This window comes from Platalea leucorodia (genome assembly GCF_965183815.1).
Source record: "Platalea leucorodia genome assembly, chromosome: 5".
Lineage (NCBI taxonomy): Eukaryota > Metazoa > Chordata > Aves > Pelecaniformes > Threskiornithidae > Platalea > Platalea leucorodia.
Genome location: NC_138827.1, coordinates 24193602 through 24210525, shown reverse-complemented (window position 1 = coordinate 24210525; position 16924 = coordinate 24193602). Strand labels below are relative to the sequence as shown.

Below are 16924 nucleotides of genomic sequence, written 5' to 3'. Positions count from 1 at the left end.
TTGATCATCTCTTCTTGGGTTATGTTATGTTACATACTTAACTGTCCATTGATCACTTATCCTGAGATCATCTGGGTGCTTAATACTGTTGGAAATATTTTTCTGGGTCAGTGCTACATGCATAGGTGAAGTTAATGCCTCAATTTTGCTTACAGCTAAATAATCAAGTATTTATTGCCAATAAAAATAGCAGAAGTCTTATTTGCTAGATGAACGCAAGCAGTGCTTTCATCTTCAGCCTCCCAGTGTTTGAGAAGGCCCTCTAAACAGCCCAAAGGATCTTTTGCAATATATATTTTTTTCGTTCTTGTTTGTTTGGATTTAAAATGGTATGTTTTTGGTTTGTTTTGAAACAACACATGCTTGTCCAGGGCACTGTGTATAATGAACTCTACAGCACAGAAAAGTAAATTCAACCTGAACAGCATTAAAATCAGTTCTGTGGGCACTTGGCCAGCCACCTATATCCTTCATCATGTAGGAAACATACCCACAGCTTTCTCTGGAGACCCTGTCAAACAGCTGTCCTTTACAGCATGCCCAGAAAGCCACCAAATTTGGGCTATTCCAGACTGGGAGGGGACTGATTCCCGCGCCTGGGAGCCCTTGGAGGATCCCCTGCCAGCTGCCCTCTCTCCTCTAATGAGGAGGAGCCAGCTTGTGGGCCCTTATTGACTGCAGATGTGGCACTTTGGCAGGAGGAGAGGGTGGACCTGCAGGCAGACAAGTGCCAGGCTCCCCGTGACTGCCTTGCTGCCACCATCTCCAGGGCTCTGGTGTTTTCAGTGAGGTGTCCTGCTCAGTAGACACTAGGGGCTGTCTCCACCATCAGCTCCGGGCTCCAGATGATGTAAGGCAGAGCTTCACCTTGTGCTAAACTAGTCCGCTCATGGAGCGGCACAAACACGAACAAAAGCATAGCGCCCATTGAAAGGGAGAGATCACAACCTCCTCTGCAGACACAGATGGCTAAAAGCTGACTGGGTCACTGCTTCTACATCATTGTCAGACTGGGCGCTAACTCCCCCCAAAGTTTGGGGTACTCTTTGTTAATGACAAATGTTCTCCCATTTGTGCAACAGCCAGAGGTTGGCTATTAATTTTGCTGTCACTTCTGGTGGTTTTCCCCACACATGGTCGTCACCTCTGTCTCATCCAAGTCCTGGCTAGATGGTGGCACTGAGCTGCTCAGCTGGACAAAAGAAGTACCTAAAGCCTTACACCTCCAAAGCACCTCTGCCACTCTTGGCACCACTGGGTGCCCATCATGAAGAAGCACAGCTGCCCATGTCAAAACTTCCTGAGGTGCTTAGAGAGTCAAGAAAAAGTCAGGGAAGAAGGTTCTTTCTTCCTCACGACCTTCCTCACTTACTACAGAAGAATCCCAGATTCTGCTTACTCTTGCCTGTAAAATGGCAGAAAATCACCTTGCAACATCAGGGACTCAAGCCAGGTACCAACTAGATATAGCTCAGATTCACCAAGCTATCTATCACTGTCACAGCTGTGAAGAAAAAGCTTTATCTTGCCTGCGTGGGATGCACTTTCAAACCATCTTTATGCTATATCCATGCAGCCCCACCCTAATACTTCTGCCATGGCTTTCCAGCAGCCTCTCCTCTGAATTTGTTGCTTCAGCTTCTCTGTAAAACAGGGTCACTGCAGGAGTATGGCTGGCAGAGAGATTACTGCTACAGCTCATCAGTGGTGAAGGACAAAACAGTACTGAAGTGTCTTTTCATGCCAGGGTGACACTGGCACAAGGTGCTCCCCGCTGAGGGACACATCCTGCTGTGGTGCTGTGCACAGTGCCCTGCCTTACCTCAGAAATCACACGTGGGTCTGATATTAATGTCTGGCCCTTTGTATTTGACATGAGTGCTTTATCTCCAGAAGTGTAAAATGTTTTTAGTCTTCAGTGGGGCATCTGCCTAGAAAAGATATTGGTCATCTGAAAGGCGTACAAATGATGTTAACATCCCATATTACCCAGTGACTTGCCGCAGCATTCCTCTCTGAGAGGGGAGCTTTGGAGCTGGGGCCTGTTTCAAATCCATCCTTCCCAATGTCTCTCCTGTCCAGAAAAAGGCCTTGCCGTTTATTTACAGTCAAAATGATGGCACAGTTTTAACATACAATAATCTCTGAGCTTCGGTGTTTTGGTTTTTTCTCAGTGAAATTTGCAGTAGAAGTTTAAAGACTAAAACCATCTTTTTGTTTGACTTGGCATTTCTTCCATGTGGTTCATTTTATGCTGTATGGGATAATGCAGGTATCAGCGGTGCAGAATGATGCTGTTTCTGAAGGCAGACTGAAGTTTTATCCTGTGCTGGCAGAGCAGTGTAAGCCAGGTTTCCAAACTCCGTAATTAAACCCTGTCCTTTGGGTTACCAGCCAAACAACAGGAGAAGGAAATCAGACCAAGGAAAGGAAGCTTAGACTCGTCTGTGGGATGGCTGTTCTGGCTGGGAAGGAAAGTTCAGAGAGGAGCCAGCAGCCAACCTCCCAGCCCAGTAGGATCCACACCAAAGATAATAATATATCCTTTGGCTTTATTGCCTTTGAGTAGATTGCTTCCTCACAGGAGATTTAGATTTATGCAGAGATAGCTTCTTGGCCTATATGCTTTGACAGGTTTATGGGAGCGAGACGATGAATATTCTGTCTGTGTGTGTTGCATTTGCTTAATTCTGAGGTGTGCACGTGAGAAAAAGTGGGGACTCTAATGCAGGAGCAGACATGAAGCACCCGTATGTTTATGCACAGGTAGAGACAGCGGGAAGTGCTCATGGCACAGAGACTATGAGAGGGGTATAGTGAAAGATGTTGCCTGGGACAGTGCAGGGAAATCAGGTCTGCATGAGAGGGCGGTTGGAGAAATGTTGCACTTGAAAGAGAGCATAACATAGAAGAGGAAGGGAAAATGAGAAGACAATTTTAGACCATACAGAAGGGAAAAAGTATATAGGGAAAAGAAAAAAAAAAAAAAGAACAAATGCCATGAAAACAAAGATTTGACTTCCTAGAAAGGAAATATGAAATGGAATATGTGAACTCCTCTTAGAGAAAGAGAGCACTCCAGGCAGAGGGTTATTTACCGCCAGCCATGACTAGTTGCTCTACATCTGTCTCCATTTTTTTCTCTTGAACAAATTCCCTTTTTGGATACTTTCTTCCTGCTTTGCTTCCCTGTGATTGCCCCTGTAAGTGGTCTTTGGAGGGCGGGCTGTATACTCAGAACATATGTGCAAACTGGCAGGAGAACAGAAGAGGACAAAACCACTCTGTGTGCTATTTAGATTAGGCAGTGGATGCTTCCCCTGTGCCTACTCTTGGGGTCTCCGCTGCGTGCAGAATACAGGCTGCACCTATTGTCCATCCACAGTCCTTCCTCTGCGCTTTTACATCACAGGCCCCTGGGGCTTGGAGCACCCCGATGTCTACCTCACGTGGAGACTTTGCTGGGTGTAGATCCTACATGCTTCACCCACCAGCAGCATGACCTTTCCATTCATGGCATTTCAGACCCATAGTAATGAGCAGAGGACTCAGCCTTGCGTTTTTTACATCTAGATACTTCTTGCAAGCAAGGGTGTAGCACCCTTCTTATACGTCAGACGTGATAGCCAAAGCAAAAACCAACATTAATTCCATGTTCCTTGTACTGTACTCCTTGAGTCTCACATCCATTTACCTGTACTCGAAAGCTCCTGGGGAGCTCTCAGGCCTAAAAAGGCTGAAGTCTGCCAGAAAAGATGAATTTGCTTTCACAACAGGAAGGCTTAGAAAGTAAAACAAAGCAGACATGTAGTAAATTACTTCTGCTTTTCAAATACCTTTTGCGGTATCCTCCTTACCATTACTTTATCTCAGCACTTTCAGTACATAACTCTTGTTAACTGAGAAGAAGGGCAAGAGAGGATAAAGATGATGTTAGTAAGAAAATAAGGCAACATCGCACTGGCTTTGAACTCATGTACAAAGCTGGCCCGTGTTCAGTTCTGTGGCAGCTCTGCTTGTAATGGGGGTAAGCCATAATTACAGGTATAAGTTTTTTAATTCCATAATAAGAGAAGATTGAGTTAATGTATATCAGTATTCCACTTACGCATTTTTTTAATGCATTCTCTTGATTCAGCCCAGGAGTAATGTTCACATTGTGCTCTGTCAGTCATTTTGTAGTGTAGCATATGGATGGTATTTGCCATTTCTACTTCCATTGTATTTCTACAGTGTGCCATGGAAAAATGTTTAAGATGCAAATTCAGCGAATCCTATTAGTTTCTTTACTTAGATTTTCCTGGTACTTGTATTTCCACAAGTTAGTTTGGTCTCTGGAGGACAGTAATCCCAGGAAAGGTACGTGTTTGTACTCCTTATGCTTCTTGAGATATCTGAAGGGACAATTAGCTCTGCTTCAGTTGTGGTTTTGACCAACTCACAGCACTGCACCTGTTTGCAAAATGGGTGGAGCTCTGTGCTCCTTCTTCCACTGAAAGACTGATGGGGGCTTTTCATACCCTGGTCATCTGCCTTCCCTTGCCCCAGCTCCACCTCAGCTGTTCTGCTGCCGGTCACGCTGTGCTAGGCTTTTGTGTGTCTTCACCGTGAAAACCCCAGGAACCAAATGAGACTTTCAGTGCAGAAACCTTAAGGAATTAGTAATAACACTTGCACTGCCTGACTGAAAGACATATTTACAGTTCCAGGGGCTTATGAAGTTGATAATATTATATGAACCTGCAGTAAGCTAGAGAGCTCCCTGTTAGACTGCTGGACACGTCTTTGGTAGTAAAGATGCTATTAAAGTCAGCCTTATGATTGCTCGCTACACCACTCAGGCTAGTGCTGCTCGTTCTCATGCCACCATCTATGGGACTGTCTGAAAATAATTTCTGAGTAATTTCTATGCAGCTGAGGAGCTGAGATCCTATTTTGGAGTATTTCCCTTGCAGTGACAGTGACCCCTAACTTAATGGTTCTGTGTCTCTCCCCATTGCTGATTATGGAACAACCACATGCAGGCAACCGGTCCAAACTCTTGTTTCAATAACCCTTTTCTTAAATCTGGCATGGGCTTTCTTCTTAGCAGATTCTCAGCACGCAAGAAAACTTCTCCATATTTACTAAGAAACTTTTGTATGTGCATTACACATCAGAAAGACTCATTCAGGCATATATTAGATGACCACAAGAGTTTGTTTTCAAAGTCTGTTTGGAATTATATCTTGGAAATGCCAGAGAAAGTGGAATGAGGGAGATCCTAGATTGTGTTCTTTGTGCATTCTTTATGCCCTAAACACAGTTGTTGCCTGGTGCTACCTAGAAGATAAAATATGTACAGTATGTCCCAGCATCAGTGATGCAGAGTGCATCTGATCTGTCCTCAGGCAAAAGGTCTATGGGCTTATCAAAAGACTTGACACCATGCACTAACTCAGAGCTCAGGGAAGTTTCCAATGATTGTGCTGCATTACTGCCAATGATTCAAGGCACTGACTGCAGAAAATATGATGAAAAACATGAGAAGCCTGTATTATACAAAATAAGGAATAGAAAAATAATCCCTTTTTACTGGGAAAACATTCAATTTCAGACCTGGAGTATTCAATATCAAATAATTCCCTGGCACTACTTTTCAGTGACTTGCTGTAGTGGGCAGTTTTCACTGGATCATAACTAGACACAGGAATTTCATGACCTTTATTAATTTCCTTAAGCTGAACTATTTGGATACTCATAGACCTATTTAAGAAAGACAAAACCAAGGAAACGTCTCTTTTCCTTAGACCAGAGGAGGTCTACATCCAGGATCCCTGCCAATTACATTTACGCAGTATTTCCCAGATGTGACATTGTCTTGCCCTCCAGTTCTCAGTGTGTAAAGAAAAGTCAGACAGCACACTCACATAGCCATGAAGATTGTACCTGCCTTGTGCAGCAGCTTCATTACATATCTTGACACATCTATCAGCAGGCACCAATGCCATTTTTTCCTCCATTGAACTTAATATCTTAAGACAGTGGGAACATTTTGCAACCAGACAAACCTCCAGCCCATGGCATAGTTTGGCTCTTTGAATGGGAGGTCAGAAACAGATCATGTTTCTCTGGTGGCCAGAACATTTTGGTTTACAGCAGGGAGAATTTCATCAGGCTAATTTGTGCTGTTAAGCTAAAGAGATGCCATGAGCGGTATGGCAGACAGAACATGTTGCCTCCCAGGTTCATGCAAACTTCCACTGTTCATTTTCTCTGAAGAACAACTTCTGAGCTTTGTTAGACTCTATACTGTGACTAGGACTCCTGCTCCCGTTCACCCCATTTCCCCGTTCCCATTCAGACCCGTGCTTCTTCTCATCTCCAAGGCTTTATACACAGTTTCCCACATTTCTCCCCACTCTTAGAGAGTCTTCCAACATCCTTGTTCTGCCACAGCCGAGAAGCAGAGTGTGCTTGGGCCTGTGCTACCTTTCATGCTTCCATTAACTGGTACATGGACTTAAACATGGCCCCATGAGCGTGCTGCCAGCAAAAAAGTTGGTTTCAAGTGAACAGGTAGATGCCTGAAGCCAAACGTACGATGGGAGCATACTTCAAGGAACTCCAGCTACAGTAGAATACAGAGCTTTTCTTAAATGTCTTTTTGCTTTCATAGAGTCCATGTGTTCCCTTATCCCTGCTCTCTGCATTACAGTATCCCATCAAAACACAAGCTGCCCAGTGGTTTTCAAGAACATAAGATTTTTCTTTTCTTCTAAGAGCAGTAACACTTATCAACTTTTACTGAAATACCATATCAGCTCCTTGTCACTGGCAGTCTACAGTTCCTGCCGCTAAAAGTTTAATGCATTTACAGGAGCACTTAGGCATCAAGACTTTGATATCACAATCTGTTAGTCACAGGTGCTACATGATAGGTTTGTGTTAGCACATTATAGATCTTTTATCAGATACTGCACAAAATGTGTGTGTTTCTCTGCCAGGCAATCAGAATCAGACTGTTGCATAGTTGATGAGTTACTCACCAATATAAGTTGTTGTTTATTTTAAACAGAACTTTTCCAGAACTGCACCTTAATGGATAACTTAAACTCTAATTGGTCAAGGCCAGCAAAGATCAAGAACTTAATGTGAGCCAGGAAAAATGCAGCAGGTCAATAGTGGTGCTTTGAGCATTGTCAGTCTTTTGCAATAGCATTCATCAAGTCAAATGATTAACACTACTCATTTGCTATAACAGACATAGTCATTTTGACAGCAAATTACCACTGGATCAATAGCTCATCTTTTCTTTGGCAATTCACATAGTAGCATGAGACCTGTGACAACATGCCATGCTGCTGGCATTACTGTCTCAAAATCATGGAAGGAAGTTCGAGGTGAGGAAAGAACTACTGATTAAAAAGTCAGTTCAGATTGAAAAGTCCTAGATGTTTTCACATCCCTCAAAGGCTCCTTTTTTTCCAGACACTGGACAACACAACAAACTTGGCCCTGAGATTCAGCTTAAACTGTACTTTCCATTTTTAATAAAATTAATAATCCCATGCAAGTGTTAGAGCACATGCCTCAGCTTTGCTGTAATCCCCTGAGGAAAACATCCCTTCAGTATGGTCCCGGAGAAGTCGGTCAGTCAGTGTTGTGGCTCTGCTTCTTGCATCTAATTCCAGATGTCAGGAAATGCATCATTTAAAATAGGTATGGAGCTGTAGGAGTTCCGAGTTAAAAAATGCAGAGTGTGTTTCACTTCAGATATCAAATTAAAGCTGTGTTTTCGACTGGCCTGGTGCTAGCATCATCCATACATACTATTTCCACTGACTTCAATGATCAAGTTAAAAGAACATCTTTTAACAATATCACCTGAGCTGATCTTTGGCTCCACATACAGGTAGCATAATCTGAATAATTTTTGAGATTGATAGGAAAGATTTAGTGCATGGAAAACTATTCCCTGACAAAGGTTGGAGCAATGCTTCCTGATGACAGTGGGATTCCTGGGATGAGAGTGCTGTATTGGTAGTCCATGGACCTGACGTTCTTCAGACGTCCTTGCTGGCTGAGCCATATTCTGCCACCCATTCTGTTTAACATATACACATAAAGCAAAGACAATGATATAGTTCGTGCTTCACTTTTGTCACCAAGTGAAAACTATAAGCTTCCTCGGTATTGGGACAAAAGCAGACACTTTTCAGAGGTGAGCTCTGAAAGCTTAGGAATAAAGCTGCCGAAGGACAGAAGCACCCTCTGAATATGGCTCTGCATTTCTTGCTGATTTGGAGTCTGTCAAACATGAATCTTTGTGAGCTCCAGACGGGTCTCCTCTGATGCAGTTATCCTTGAAGATCATCTGATAGTGCAGCATGGGACTGTTTAATTGCAAAATGGGATTAAACACATTGAAAGTATTGTACCTGTCTTCCAAAAGTTGAACTAGTTTTCTTGTTTGCTTCTGGGACCAATTCAGGATGTTGACTTGGATCTATAAACTCTTCTATAGATTAGATCTTGGTTAGGAAATGGACTGCATTCCTTTCATGTGCTGTCTTAGCAGTCGAGATCAGCAGACTTGCTTTTTCTAATGTGTTTGGGAAGCAGAAGCAATATTTTATCTCCTGTGGTATGCTGCTGGTATAGAAATGTTCAGGCTTATTAATTCTTCAGGACACAGGAAAAGTCTTCATCACCTGTGCAGGCAGTCATGGGAAAGGACCCACTGCAAAGACTGCATTGAACTCTTTTTTTCTGGAGGCAGCTGGAAAATATTAGTAGTCTTCAGAGCCAATATACAGTACATATTGAGAGCCAGTAAACGATGCATATTATTGCAAATTCCTGTGCACTTCTGCATTTTATAAAACAGATAACTACAATACTCACCTAGCCAGATCAGTTCCCCAAGGGATGCACATTTCCAAGTAGAGGACAAACCAAAAACACAGAACAGAACACAAATTAGCCAAATAGAATGGCTAAGTGGTTGAAACAAATGGGTTTAGGATCACTGAGTAGGGACCATGACCTCCTTTTGCATCAGTCAAGGCAACTGTGAAACTTTGTGAAAGAAGCTCACTGCAAAACAGATGCTGGGCTATCTTAGGTAAATAAATTACCAAAAAATAATAATAAAAAACTCCCCTACACATTTTACAAAGCACAGCTGTGTAAATATTGCATGAGACAGGGGAGAGGGAGAGAGATGTAACATACACCCTTTTTTATGCAGAAGTTCTGCTCTCAGAACTGTTTATTAACATTGCCAGTACAACCATCACTCCACTGCGTAGCACACAGTGCAGCTACTGTACTCCATGCACATGTTTTGATCTTTGCTTTAGAGGAGAAAACAGGCTTTATGTTAAAGGAAACATTTTCACCCAAAGTTAAAATGTGCAATGAGAGGTCTTAGGGGACAGAGAAGATGATACAGGACTAGGAACAGGAAGCAGACCATATTACATCTCTTTTTTTCGTTTCCTTTCCCACACTGTGTCTGCCACACTGACTCTAGGTGTTCCCCTGGTTCTGCAGAAAGTGAGGACCAATCCTGAGATCTTAATTTCATTGAGCTGGATACCTCCTGCACTTTTCCTGTTTCTCAGCTGCCAGGTACAGCACATTCCAGCCTACAAAAACTGTGGATCTACCCACAGAGAGGAAAAAATGGCCCTTCTCAGCTAGACTGAAGGCTCACCTAGCCCAGTGTGCTGTCTGACAAGAGCTGGTAGTGGACACTTAAGGAAAGAATACAACAGCAGGACAGGCATCCAGTAATGCTTTTCAGAGTACAGCCTCACAGATTTTGGCAGCAAACAGCTTGGTTTCATGAGCCAGAGGCTCTTGTTTGCATCTTTGTGTTTGACAGCCTTCAGTCGACTTTTCTTTCGGAGAGGCACTCAGATGTTTTTAACCCATTCTTTATTTTGGCCTGCACAACATCCCATGGCATCGAGTTCCAGTTTTACTCAGTGCTGTTTAAGGAAGAACCATGTCTTTTGTCTGTTGCCTGATCATTTTTCTTGATGCTTCTTGGTGGTTTTTTTACTGCCAGAAGTAGTGAATAAATCATTCCCTGGTTACTTTCTTTCAAGTTAAGTGGTGCCCCAACACTTTGACCGCAGCAGTCAGTGAGCATAGGAAAGCAGAGAAATCTGTCTAGCATCCTGTTAGCTCAGGTAACAATTTGGCTGAGTGGCTGCAGAGTCATCGTATACCTCCAGGAATGTATATGTGCTGTGATAGCAGCTATGTTGTTCACCCAAAGTGGGTAGTCTGTAACCTTGACCCATAACACCAGAGCTTATGGCATGAATGCAGTGCTACCCCATACAGCCAAGCCCCGCTGGAGTGACTGTAATGAGGACACTGCAGCCTAAATAAGGGATGCTGTTTAAGTACTCTTAGTTTTCTTTCATTTTCCAGCTCCACGAAGACTTAAAGTTCAGCAGTGGCTTCATCTAGTGTGTGTACTGGCCACAGTTCTATTCTGATTTCACTGATGCCTTGCTCAGGGGAGAGCGGGTAATCCATAGCATCCTCCACCTCTGCTTGCCCACACCGATCTTGCACAGCCCGCAGCCCTACTGAGATCATCCTTTCTGCTATTCTCTTACATCAATGGTTGCTGCTATTTTTAGTGTGATATATACCAAAAAGCATAACATAAGAGATCCTGTTGCTAAAATTAGGTGGAAAATTATAGGCTGTTTTACTGTTTTGTGCACAGTCTTCGTTTGCCTCACTGGGATTTGCGTGCAGATCTTCGAACACCCAAAAGCCAGCAAAGTGAGATGATACCTGCAGTCCTCATGTCCAAGAGCAGTACTCTTGAAAAGAGTGGGACTATTTTATATCAGCAAGGGCTGGAGGCAGTCTTAGATTCCACCTATAGGAAGGAAATACATTTTATTTTAAAAGTAAGCATTTACAGCCAATGAGATTTGAAAAATAGAAGTGTATGGACTTTCTTTGTACATAGTGTAACACCCCATTTTATTACAGCAGCCCACATTTGTCTCCAGGACTATTATCTGTGATACAGTATGCTAATGCACTACCTTGCTCCAAACAGGAGAAGGCACTTTGGATGTAGTCCAGATTTAACCCTGTCGTAGGGCTTGCCTTTACTGTTAATCGAAATAAAGGCAAATGAAAGTAAAGCATCATCCTGACTCTTCCTCTGAACTTCGCCAGTCCTAGGTGTGAGGTGCATGTTTGAAGCAAAGGGTAGTGGTCATTCCCACTTGTTTCATGACTCCTCTGCCTCGGCCTGCCCTTTTGGTCCTTACGACCTGCATCTCTTTTCCATTCCTTGAATGAAAACCGCTGAAAACAAGGAGCTCCTTCTGACTGTCAAGGTAAAGGTCTGATATCTGACATCAAAATGATTCCTGAAGAGAGTCCTGTCATCCAGGCAGAACTGCAAATCCTGGCCATTTGGAGATTTTAAAAATTAAAAGATCCCCAAAACAGCTGTATTTCCTATGCAAATCCTTAGCCAAATGGGAACCTGTGAGTATGAAATAAATTGTTTGCCCTCTGTTAAAAAATGATCATCTAGAAACCCAATAATTTGTGGGGAACAGGTTTTAAGAGGGCAAAGCAGTCTTACAAACAACATTTCTCCCGTGTCCTGTTAACTGTTGTGCTATTGTGATTTTACAGTGCTATTTCTCTACTTCTGCAGGATTTTTCTCTTTAATGTTATGTGGAAAACCCTGAACAAAAACTGGCACTTAATTCAGAGTAAACAGTGGCAGTGACTGAATAGAAACCTGATGTCAAATATACAACCACCCTGGGAAAGTCAAAATCCATTGCTTTCACATCTCTTCCAGTTGTGGCCTTCTTAAGTGTATTATTCATAAAATTAGTGATTTAAAAATGCATAGAAACATTATTTTTTATATTCATAGCGTCACTTTAAAAAAAATGGTTAAAAATCGATTTGCTGGCCTCTTGGGGAAATGCTGTAATGTTTTTGGCTGTCTCCTACTTTCTGCTGCCAGCTAAAAGTACCATCTGGCTTGTTTAGGGCCCTTTCCCATATCAGGTGCTTCCAAAATTCTCCCCAACCAGAGGATTGTTTCATTGGGTTGCTTTGCCTGCTGAGGCATGTGTCCTGGGCTGGGAATCCTACTGCTTCTGTTCCCTGCCATCTTGCTGACGGTGGTGTGTGTATGTTTGGGCACAGATCTTGCTGCCTCTCTCCCGAGGACATTTGCATCATTGTCAGCTGCACATATTAAATTGATATGCAGGGCTCAGAAACACGTATCCCGTCTTTTGTCCCTTTGTTTGTGCAATTGTTGTGGTTTTAATTCTTCTTTGACACCTGGAATATCACAAAGCTGCTGATAATCTGTTGGCTACTAAGGGAAATGACATTGATAGAAGGATAATGTGTGTCAGACTTATATCTAGATAATTGCAGACACACCCCGAACCCTCGCAGCTCAGGGAATGAATATCCTAAATCCATTATTAATTTGGAGAGTCATATGTGGCAGTTGGCTGCGGCGTCATCCTCTCGCTGCAAGAGTCACTTGCAAGGGATTTTAAAAGCCAGTTTTGGTTAATTCTGCATTGCTGTGTCGAGTTATGCCTAATATGAGTCAATTTTGGTACGTTCTTGCTGCCATTTCGTGGCAGTGTGAGCAGCTGTAACAAAATGGTGTTGATGTCCTAACTCCTCACTGAAGGAAGCTTCCCATGTGCCTTCTCCTGCACAGGCATAAGATACCCAGAAGATGAGAGCTGATGCACTATACGTGGTACCAGTTGACAGTGACACCTCCTCCTCAGGATTCTTTGTTTTTTCCAATTTGCTGTTTTACTTAGAAATTGAAATCTACCCCTCAAAGGATTTATGAGTAGATTTGAAGTATTGTAGTTGCTAAGTATAGACTCTTGATGTGATCGTATGGAAAGATGGAGCGTGTTTTGAAATAGATACTGCCGTAAGCTGTCTTGTCCTATTTCTAAAATGATCTGTGCCATACACTGCTGACTTTTCCTGTCCATCCATTAAAAACTGAATTATGAAGAGTGCTGAGACAAACAGATAGTAGTTTAACCTTGTTAGTAAATATCAGGTAGCTGATATATACTGCTAGAATGTTACATCACAGCCTTTCTCTTCAATATAGGTTTATGAAATTATCTTGTTACTATATAAACTGCCTTTGCTGTGTACATTCTTCCAGAGGTTTATTGTTCTTTGTATGTTGGCACAGTAGCATGACTCTGAAGAGTCAGTTCACGATGCGGTGAATTTTAAAGACTTGGGAGATGGCCATATCTATTTTTCAGCAAAGGAATGAAAGCTTCCCCCCCCCCAAGGTATTAAAAGTTTCAAAAGGTGTGCTGAAATGAAAAGGAAATCATAACTAAAGACTGGATGGGAAGTACTGCCTCAGAGCACTGACTTTGTTTGTTTGCTTGTTTCCCCCAAAATCTTAATATTTTAACTACAAGTTAATATTTTAAATCAAATAAACCTGTTTTGTGAACTAGTAAGATACTTGAAGTATATCACACATTATTCATTTATTTTTGTGTGAGTGCAATAAAAATTTTACAAGCTGTAATCTTGTTCTTTTAATAGAGAGAAAACTATGCAGAATATGTTGCTTAGAGTATTAGATAAGCTACAGTGTGCTAATCAAATATTTTCGTGATATGAGGGCAGTTGAGAAAACAGTACAATTTTTGCTAATGGCACTGGTAAGTAAACGGATCTATCATTACATTGTCATGAAAAGTGACATTGAGCAGAAACACCCTGCCAATCCCTAGAAGATAAGTATTTAATGTAATTAGACAGACACTGTCTCCTTTGTTGAACGTAGCATTAATCACCCAGAGAAGTCCAACTTTATATGAAATGGCTTTTTCTGATATGTCTTTGTATTAGAAAGCTTCTTACATGGTTTTGTCATGATGATATATTTGAAGAAATGACTGCTATAGCTATACGGTTTTCCTCATGACATATCTTGCTGTTCTGTATTCCATAATATTATTTTTTTTATTTAGCAATGTTACATTATATAGCCGTGACTTGTTTCTGAGTCTAGAAACCTACACACATTTGGAGCTGAACCTCTTTGAAACAGTTAATGCATTCGACTTATGAAATATAAAAGAAACACAAATAGCTTCCATTATGTTCTTCAATTCTTCCTATGTGGTGTTAGCACAGGTTCATTGTTATGGCATAAGCAAAATGTTTCTTGCCTCAAATGCTAGTTCATAATATCACACAAAAAAAGAACTTCTTTCTATGAAAATCTCATTGTTAAATTGATGAAAAATGTTGCCCCCTTCCAGAATTCATTGGCACTACATTTTTTTTTTCTCCTCTGTTGCTTGTAATTTGTACTGTGAATTGCTGTCTGGTTATGAACTGATACCAACTTGAATCAGTGCACAGCTGTGTCTTCCCACCTTCTCAGTGGTGCAGAGGGCTTTGAAGGGAAAGAATAGGGTTTAGTCAAAGATGACAGTGGACTTCACCGAGTAACAGGTGGAGGTCAAGTCAGTTTATTTGTTGGGATGAACAGAGTGCAGAGATGAAAAATCTTTGCCATAATAAGGTTTAGGAAGACAATGCTGACTAGTCTAAGCTTTGATTCCAGCTGACAGATCCTTTTCTAGTGTTCATTACTTGATTTCACAGTTCAGGCAATTTTAAGAGGCTTAAAATTATATTTCTGCTCTCCTCTATAAAACTTTTCGATCACTTTCCAATTTTTGCTTTAAGTAAAGTTATAGAGACTCCCTAATATATCACTCCTGCCTTTAGACTCTTACAAAGTCAATATGCCATCAAAAATGTAAGGATAAGCTTTTTTTTTAGACCCCTACTTTTACTGATTCTTTTTATAAATGAAGTAAAAATTTCACATGTAGGCACCGATTTGATTAGAAAATTAAAACGTCAGAAAACTCCTCTGAAAAGTGGATAGTAAAATAAGCATGATGCTTAAGAAGTCACTGTTCCTGTTTGGGCGTACAGGATTTTTATGTTACTGGTAACAGCATTAATGAAGCTATGCCACCCCAGTGCGCTAAGTTTCAATCACCAAGTGCCGGTGAGCCATGCTCTGTCCTGAAAGGGAGTCACAGCAAGACCCCAGATAATCAGAGCAGAACGTCCTGACATTGTGTGGCAGTGCTGGGACTGCGATGACCTGTCAGCATCGTTGCATATCAGTACAGCATCACAAAGGGATTTCAGAGGGCTGAGCTGCGAGTGTGCGAGTCTCTCCTAGGTTAGCCTCCTGCCCTTGCCCTCTGCCAGCTGCTGGGAGGGGAAGGTAGGCATTTCTCCTTTCCCACCCTTTTTCTTCCACCACCACCACCTGCTTCCTACCTGCTGGAGTGGGCAGAATAGGAGTATCTTTAGCCATTTGCTAAAATCTTCCCCCTCAGACTTTCTATTACTTCTGCATTCATTCTTTGCAGGAAGAGGAAACTCACTGGTCAAACCCTTGGACACCAGAATAGTTGCATGCAGTTTCCCAGGGAGCCAGATAGCTCTAAAGCTTCCCAGTGAGTGACAGTTTCTCTCTTCTATTCTTCTGAAACATGTGTTTTACACATATACTGAAAAATGTTAATATCAATTTACAGCCAGATTCTTGCTTTTTTAAAAAAAAATTAAAATCTCCCAAAGTATATACACTTAGAGCACCTCAGCACACGTCAGTTTTTTACGTAGGAAAAAGTGTTGGATGCTCTTATACACATAACATCATTGGGCTTGAAAGCTGTTAGCTCATTCAGAGTTAGTGGCAAGAACACTGGACTTGCCAGCACCAAACTGTGAAACCTCTTTTGTGTGACTAGTAGAAGTCTTATGGGGGTAAAAATGCAAAAAATGGGGAGGAGGGGGGGTGTAAATCTGTGCATTTGGATGCAAGTTATCTTCAATACCATGATACCAACTTTGTCCTAGAAGTCCTTGAATCACAAATCATTGGAGGCTGGGAGAGTATTTTGGAGAATTATCACTGTATGCTTTCCCTGGTCTTTTACTCTTTTCTAGGCATCCATTAGTTACCACTGTCAGAGAGAGGATACTGGGCTAGGTGGATCCCTGTAATCTGATTTGGCATGGCTATTTTTCTGTGTTCCTAAGCTCATGAGATCAAGTTTTGTAGGATTATTTCATAATGCCAGAGCAGCAGTTTCTGAGGTTCGACAAAGCTATCTAGCAAAGTGTCTAATAAAAGAAAAATCCTGTCCCATACTGTAGCTTTCTTGGTCCAGTGAAGCAGCATCCTCATGCATACAAATCTTGTAAAATTACTTCTGATAGCTCCCTATGTCCCTTCATTTTTGTAAGCTAAAGTGCCATTTTCCTTTTTACAGCTTAATTGAACCTAAATGCACCCATTTTCTGCAATGTGGTATTTTGGTAATTTTACTATTTGCTCGTAAGTTTTCCCTTAAGCAAACTGAAAGCTTCCCCCTTATCACTTCACTGGGCCAAGATTTCACACAGTATCCTGCTTGCTACAAAATATGATAGTGTTCTCTCTCACCTTGTTTCTTTTTTCTTCTTTTACTTTCTTTTATAAAATTAGGATATCTAAGAAACCCCGAACACCGCGGAGCACTACATGGTGGGTGTGCTTATTCAAACAATGCCAATGCTCTTGTTCTCGGTGCATAGACATTTTGTGTTGGTTGGGGGGATGTACCAGGTGTCCCTCTTGTGTGGGTTCTCCAGTGTCTAGTAAGGAGAGAGCTCGTGCTGAGCACTTTGCCAGAGCGACAGCACTGGAGGGAGCACTTACTTGTTACCTCTGCCTGTTTTCATTGAACTTACAGGGACGTTTTCCCTGCGAGCCCTCTGCCTCTCTGTCAGATGTGTTTTAAATTGCTCAGCAGATGAGAGAGGTGTTGGGCA

General features: G+C 41.9%; 1 protein-coding gene across 9 annotated transcripts in view; it reads left to right on the top strand.

The window, feature by feature from the left end:
* The window catches only part of NFIA (nuclear factor I A), a 254575-nt gene that overhangs the window by 175997 nt on the left and 61654 nt on the right, over window positions 1-16924 (top strand). For 5 of the 9 annotated variants that reach the window (XM_082313301.1, XM_082313304.1, XM_082313299.1 and 2 more), the window contains 2 exons: window positions 15475-15561; window positions 16599-16637. The exons of 3 other annotated variants lie outside the window; for them this stretch is intronic. In XM_082313301.1, coding sequence (XP_082169427.1) covers window positions 15475-15561; window positions 16599-16637 — 126 coding nt within the window. The remainder of the gene's footprint in view (window positions 1-15474; window positions 15562-16598; window positions 16638-16924) is intronic. One more of the 9 variants, XM_082313302.1, reaches the window with a different exon arrangement.